At 40.2% G+C, this 7,253-nt stretch overlaps 1 protein-coding gene across 1 annotated transcript; it reads left to right on the forward strand.

Moving 5' to 3' along the window:
* Nucleotides 1–60: 60 nt before the first annotated feature.
* tmem130 (transmembrane protein 130) lies at nt 61–6,870 on the forward strand. The gene is made up of 7 exons (XM_030078408.1): nt 61–103; nt 1,693–1,864; nt 1,979–2,124; nt 2,563–2,647; nt 3,317–3,519; nt 6,048–6,154; nt 6,730–6,870. The coding sequence occupies exons 1-7, from the start codon at nt 61–63 to the stop codon at nt 6,868–6,870; spliced, it is 897 nt and encodes a 298-aa protein (XP_029934268.1).
* The last annotated feature ends 383 nt before the right edge of the window (nt 6,871–7,253 follow it).

Below are 7,253 nucleotides of genomic sequence, written 5' to 3' on the forward strand. Positions count from 1 at the left end.
GGAGGAGCGGGGAGGAGGAGGTGGGGTGGGGCTGACGTCACGGGGCTTGTTCCGTAGACGATGGTTCCTCAGGTGGTGACAGACATCAGCTCAGACATCACAGGTGTGACTGTGTTGAAACTTGGGAAAGAGGGTGCATCCTCACACTCTGCTGAAAACACTGGGTTTGAGCTGATGGGGGCGCTATCGTTAACGGTGGGGATGTAGTAAGGCACCCACCTTCCTGGATAGTAGTGTGTGTGCGTGTGCGTGTGTGTGTGTGGGTGTGTGTGAGTTTGTGTCTGAGCACATAAAATATAATGTGCTTCAGATTTTTTTTTTATAATTAACTAAATGTTTTTTGCAAGATAATGACAAAATAATGATAACTTGAAATACATGTTGGACATGTATTTTCTTCCTATTTGCCTCTGGTGCACTGTGCATGTCTACACATGTATCCTAAATATATACAAATGTATCCTAAATATACTGTGGATGTTCAAAATACATTTAAAGGCAATGTCATGACATAATTTTCATATCTATGAATTTTTTAAACTATCTCTGAACATGAACTGTATGAAATGTGTTGTCCCCTATTCCCCATTGCCTTATTGACCTATTCTGACCCCTAAAGTTAAACTAAATATCTAATACTATATTTATAAATCTGTATTTACATATACAGCCTGACATCAGTGGTGTATATCACAGCCTGGGAACTTTATATTCTAGACAATGTTAAAATATAGGAATCATTCCTGAATTACACCATTAACCATTGTTTCTTGGATAGAGGGACATAGTTCTAAATAAAAATTATAACTAAAAAACATTGGTAAACCTCCAGTTTGAATTTATCATATCATAACTTACATCATTTTGATAATACTTACGATGATCATAAGGACTTCAGCCTCAAAAAAGTGTGTCTTTGACAGGATGGTATTTCATATAAACAACTGTTGAACTGTATGTGTGAGCACGCACAACCACTGCCTATAAATCTCTTGGATATTTGGCGCCATCGTGTGGACATTTCCTGAAGTACAGGGGGAAAAAAACATTCAGCCTTTATCATACTCTGGTTTTCTGTGATTGAACCACAAACTTTGCTGCCAGTTTTGAATTTTTGACTCCTTCATGTTTTAAATAAATACTTTGATACATCTCACCACATACGAGAAATGCCCCACATCACTGGCAGGAATGTGACCCAGGCCCCGGCCTTCCTATGAAAAGCTGATTGTAGTTTTCCAGGCACATGATTGAACGCTTGGTGACAATTTCAAGCCTTTACAGCTCTAATGTGTGTGGCTCGAATCTCCCAGACTCCCTGACGGACCACATTCCTCTTCCTCCTCCTCCTCCTCTCCCCATTGCAAGACTGTTCTCAGTATTGACTGTATTTATATCTGATGTCCTCCAACTACATGTCCTGGGAGAGGACCGGCTGATATGTTCCGGTAAAAATAGTGTCTTTTTTGCTTACTTTTATGATTAACATTCCTTGTTTTTCTGAATAACACTTTGGATGTGTGCTTTCAGACATAAGGTGGCATGGATCTTGGTGCATCTTCTCCTGATTCTGGGAGCATCCGGGGAAACAGATCCTTTGACAACTTTGGGTATGCAAGTCAGGATTTTATTGTCCTGTTTTACTGCTGGTGTAACTGCTCTGTAGTAAAGTCTGTCTCCTCTGATATCTAGAAAATATTGCTGGCAAACTGGTTTTCTACCAGATGGAGGGAAATGCCACCTATGTGAGAGACAAAGGAGAGCTGGCCTCAGATGTTCTCACCGAGGCCATGTTTCAACTTTTTGATCCTCACAAGAATTTAAGCAAAGAGAAGTTCACCTACACTTGGGATCTAGGAAACGGGTGCGAGGAATTTTCATAAAATGTATATTCACAGGAGTTTGGGATGTTTTTGTCCACTTTCAGTAGCACTTTTTTTTAATCTTTTTTTTTTTTTTTTTTTTTTTGGAAATACAGACAAGTGATCCAAGGGACTGAGCCGGTCATCCGTTACCACTACTCAGAGTCTGGGAACTACACCCTGCGCCTGAAAGTTGGAACTGATGTAACCACATACGCAAATCCAATTGGTGGGGTCTACTCCATGGATGTTAAAGTGCTGGGTTTGTAGATTTATGTTAAAATGTCATTTCCTGTTTGGGATAAGACATATCTAAAGTATTTTACAGTGTCCATGATCTTTAACAAATCACACAGTGTCATATCTTGTATTTTTTCACTATTTCACTTATTTTCTTGACACATTTGACTTTCTTCAGGATTTTTTAAAATCTCAGTATCTTGGAATAAGACAGAATAAGCCACACCAGTCATATGGTATGATATGGTAAATACAGAAATGTCCTCTGTGAATTTGTCTTGCATTGGAAACCAGTGAAGCTGTCATGGTCCTTTGACTGATTAGTCCTAGTGAAAGATTTGTTGCGGTGCATGCATGAAATTCTTCCATGACTCAAAGTGTTGTCTTACTTGGTGAAGTCTCAGTTTGTGAAAACTAATAATTGACAATGGGACTAATCATAGAACCATTTCACTAACAGATGCCATCAAGCGCATTGAGCTGAGGGGGCCTTTAGATTACGAAGTGTCTCAGAACACCAGCTTGGCTTTTCACGTTGATGGAAGGTAAGACGGACGGAGTATCAGAAATGCATGATTTGTTAACAAATAGCTTATCATGCTGGCTAGGAAGTGCAGATTCACCATGTCTGTTGCACCACTGAAATACTATGTTACAGTATTTCACACTTAACAGTCATCTGACCCACAGCTGAATTGTTTCTTCTTAATTTACTGGTATACATGCTGTACACCAATGCTTGAATACTAAAAAAATGATTTGTAAAGGCAATGTAGAAACAGAAAGCCTTTGTATGCAGTCAATAGGCCTAACTTCATTAGTAATCAAATGCAGCAGTGAATGTTCTGCATTATGACTGTAATTACATTACACAACATATTCATTAAAAAAAATCACCTTTCATTATACATACAATTTTCAGTGACCTCAGGACTGCAGAATAATAGTATTGGGACAAAAATCGTTACACCCCTAATATCTGTCTATCAGTCTATTTCAATTTCATCTCTTATCAGTTCATGCATTTTATAGCTTTGCCACATAAGTTTACATTTGACCAGTTCAAGTAAAGAAAATAATCATAACATTGTTGATTATGAGGAAAAATCTCTCTGTGTTTGTTTGTTTCTCTTTGTTTATCCTTGTGTGTGTGTGTGTGTGTGTGTGTGTGTGTGTGTGTGTGTGTGTGTGTGTGTGCATGCGTGCGTTCCCAGCCCCCCCATGTGGGTGTGCTGGCGTTTCCTGCCCAACTGCATGTCGGACACAGCGGTGGGCTGCACGCTGACCACTCTGTACGGAGACACGCTGCGTCTGGATCACATCTTCACCTCCACCGGCGTCCACTGCCTGGACATCACCGCCCGCAACGACATCAGCAAGCTGCAGACCTCCTACAGCCTCTACGTCCGCAGGAACCGTGAGTGGACCTGCAACCCTCCAGGCCACCATACCTCAGCTGTGTTCATATCACCTCTGAACTCAGAATGTCCAGCTGATAACACTGCGTTTTAAGTGTCAACTTAAACGACAAAAGGCAATTTTGTGTGCTCACTTGACCTGAAATCAAAGAAACTAGATCCCTGAAGTGATTCTCAAATTTCCAACTTAACCTTTCAGATTAGCTGTGAACTGACTTTGTTTTTAATGAGTTCAGAGTTGAAATGGAGACAGCATTAACTACTGTCTCTTTCACTGAGGAAGAGAGGGGAGGCAAGGAGATGGAGAGAGAAAGAAAAGGAGAGAGAAATACATGTTTTTGCTCACAGTGACACACATACATATTACTGAGTGGTGATAACTGGCATGTTGTAAGGAAGTGGTTTAAAAATGAGGCTGGGAGAACCCAAGGGGTCCTGGAGGGGCCTCCACTAATCTCAATACTTAAAATCTATTTTTCATTGCTCAAGTATGACATTTTAAGCAATTTAATACTGCACATAAATATCTTTTCATATCAGGTCCCCTGAGGCAAAATCACTTCAAATGGAGGTCAGCTGCTTGATGATGGTCAACCTGAGGGCCCTGAATGTGAAAAAAAGTTGGAAAGCCCCGGTCGATGACACATTTATAGTCACTGCAAGGCACATTGCTGTTGTTGAATGTGAACCTTGCAACTACAGTTTTGATCTTCATGTTTCCACCTCAGTCGCAGGTTTACATTCTCCTCTGCAGGTTCGGAAAATTAAACCTGCTGTATAAATCCCTGGATAATGACAGAATTAATTCACAGTCATCGTGCAAAAGCCAAAGCTGCCTATTCTTCCCCCGTAGTGCCTGAAAACTCCAAACTCATGTTCAGGTCAATGAAAAACATGACAAAAACAATCTCAGAAAGATTAATTTCACAGACACTGCAACTGCAATATGATTCACTGTTTTAGGAGGAGTGATAATTATTGTATCAGAATTTTAATTTTCACAGAAATTTTTTTGAAATGATTGAATGTGTGTTTTGCTGCAGTATGTACCAAACAAGCATGCTTTCTTACTTCTGGAAAATGTGATTTTTAGGCCAGGGCTTTTTCTGTGGCACCATAACACTTCATTTACACTGTTTTTTCTTTGTTTGTTTGTTTTTCTTTTTTGCTGCTCCTGTGAATTGGATACTGTTGACTGACTGATTTTGATAATATTTCAATTAATTGTTCAGCCCAAGTTGGGATACATAGTAAGGGCTCTCCTCGTTTGCACCATGTACTTAGGTTTGAAGGTTTGAAGTACAGAAAAACAGGCAGGCAGAGAATCCGAGTACAAACACATAAATCAGGTGTGGGGCAGAAAATAAGTTCTCAAATGAGTTTGCACACCAAACGCTGCATTTTGAGCGTCCTGCTCTGCATAATGAGGATGAGTATGTATTGCTGTTAATCAGTTTTTAAACCTGTTTGGGAGCAGTTTTCAAGTCATAGACTCTACTTTTCTTCTAAACATTAATCAACCAGTAATGACAAAGAGCTGATTTCCACAAGTTCACATGATATTTTCTCTTTGTACTTATTTGTGTCCACACAATCTCAACAGCTTGTCCAGCATTCATTCTTCCATATAAATTTCAAGCATGTTTCACCAGGCACAGCACCATATCCAAGGGAAATGTGACATGAATGCAAGTTGTGCTGCATCATGTGGGGGTTTCAAATGAATTTTACCTTGAGCCACTTGATTCATTAGTTCCACAGACACTTGGGGACGGCAAATATGCTGGAATCCAGGCACATCAGAGGGGAGAGATATAACTGGCCAGCACATGTCCGCTGTGCTCAATTGATTCCTCACTGCTGGAGCCAGGCAGAGATGCTCAGACAACTTGTGATGATGCTCAAACTCATGATGATTCGCTTTTTTTTCCCAGCAGAAGGGACTGTGGGTCAGTAGTGTCATAGCTGTGGCCTAATGTGACAACTAAAGAAAACAGAGGAACAGTACACATCCAGCAGTCTTATTATGGACCAAACATCTTTTATTGCTCCATTACTTCCTATTTTAACAGTCCAGTGGTGAGGGACATATGTTCCCGATTCCAGTGGGGTCTTCAAGGATCCTTGAGGGGTTCCCCAGCAAAAAAAGAAAAGAAAAAGATCTAGAGAATGTATAATAGTTACTTGAGATTTCTCTCTCACCATCATTTCCCCCCCATGTAGTGTAGACAGTTACAACACTTCTGGTTATGTATATGGTGTGTATATTTAGGGGTCCTTCATACAAAAATGTTTGAGTTGTTGTGCTTTATGAACAGTCCATGAAATCTTTGTTATGTCTTTTTAATGTCTAAATTTTCTACCTCTGTGGTATCTTTGCAGCCTATAACATAGCTGTAAGCAAAATTTTACACTTGCTCACATTACATAGCCTGGCCTTGTGTTAATTATGTGGGCAAGTGTAATCCTAATTTAATCTGGAGGGTGTACATTCATTCCTGTGACATGTTGTGTTTTTGTTTCACAGTTAACAGCAACCTCTTCTTCATTTTGCCATGTCTGGCCATCTTCGTAGCGACCTTCTCCTTCATCACCATTATTGCCTGTCGTCCACGCCACACCAGCAAACGACAGGTAGGGCCATATAATTGCCACTTATAACCTTAATATTATTTTAGCCTATAACTTTATATAATGTGTATATTGATCCTGGTTTATTGGGATGAACAGTGATGTGCTGCTTACATGGCATGAAACACAAAATAATGAAGTGCCACGGTACAGTCAGAAACCAGCTACAAATTCAGTTACTGCTTCCATTCTGTTCATAATTTAAAGAAAACATAAGTTTCATGCCTGATGTGCATTTTCTCTTCTTCATTGCACTGGTCAGCCCAAAGTAGCTCTGTGCTGTTTGAGTTTTATAGTGAACAGCCGTTGTTATAGCGTCTAAGCTGTAATTCTCTCCAACTCTAAAACAACAGAACGTCTGGTAAATCCTCACTTGTGAGATGGTTATGAAGAGCATGTGATGCCAGCATATGACCACTAGAGGGAACTCTGTGCCAGGAATAAAATACAGCTGAGGAACAGAGATTTTCACATTTTACTGTTACCAGTTTCATTAGTAAACAGGAATGGGTTTATTTTAAATACATTTTTTGAAATGTTAAGCTGACTGACAAGCTGATGTGTGTGTGAATTCCCAGATTGCTGCTTCCAGTAATGCCATATTCCTGAAGAACCAAGACGGCGACGGTCCAAGCAACATCCACTTCAGCTTCTCCTCCGCGGCACGAGAAGAGAGCCAGCCTCTGCTCTGGCAGTACGGGAGTCAGTACTCCACTTAACCCCCACACTGCTCCCACCCACCCCTCTCTCTGTAGCCACACTGATAGCCTGAGAATGCATCCATGTATGTACTTTGCAAAAGATTATTATACTATTTGCCATCCATTTCCAGGGTCACATCTTACACTTTTTGCAAATCTCAGCAGAGGCAGGAGAATCACCCAGCTGGCAAGTGAGATTTCCAGACCTTGAAGCACAGAAGAAATTTCACAAATCAATATTTAGTGAAGGTTCCTAATTTCTAAACCTCTAACGTGCTTGAAACTCAGAGGTTGGCTGGTTCTGTCTGCTGTTACTGTACTAATGTACTTGATTTTATACGCTGCTTTTATGTCTTGTATTGTGTCATATTTTATCAAGTATGTTTTTTTTTTCTTGCAGA

The sequence above is a fragment of the Myripristis murdjan genome, chromosome 19, assembly GCF_902150065.1.
Source record: "Myripristis murdjan chromosome 19, fMyrMur1.1, whole genome shotgun sequence".
In the NCBI taxonomy this organism is placed as follows: Eukaryota; Metazoa; Chordata; class Actinopteri; order Holocentriformes; family Holocentridae; genus Myripristis; species Myripristis murdjan.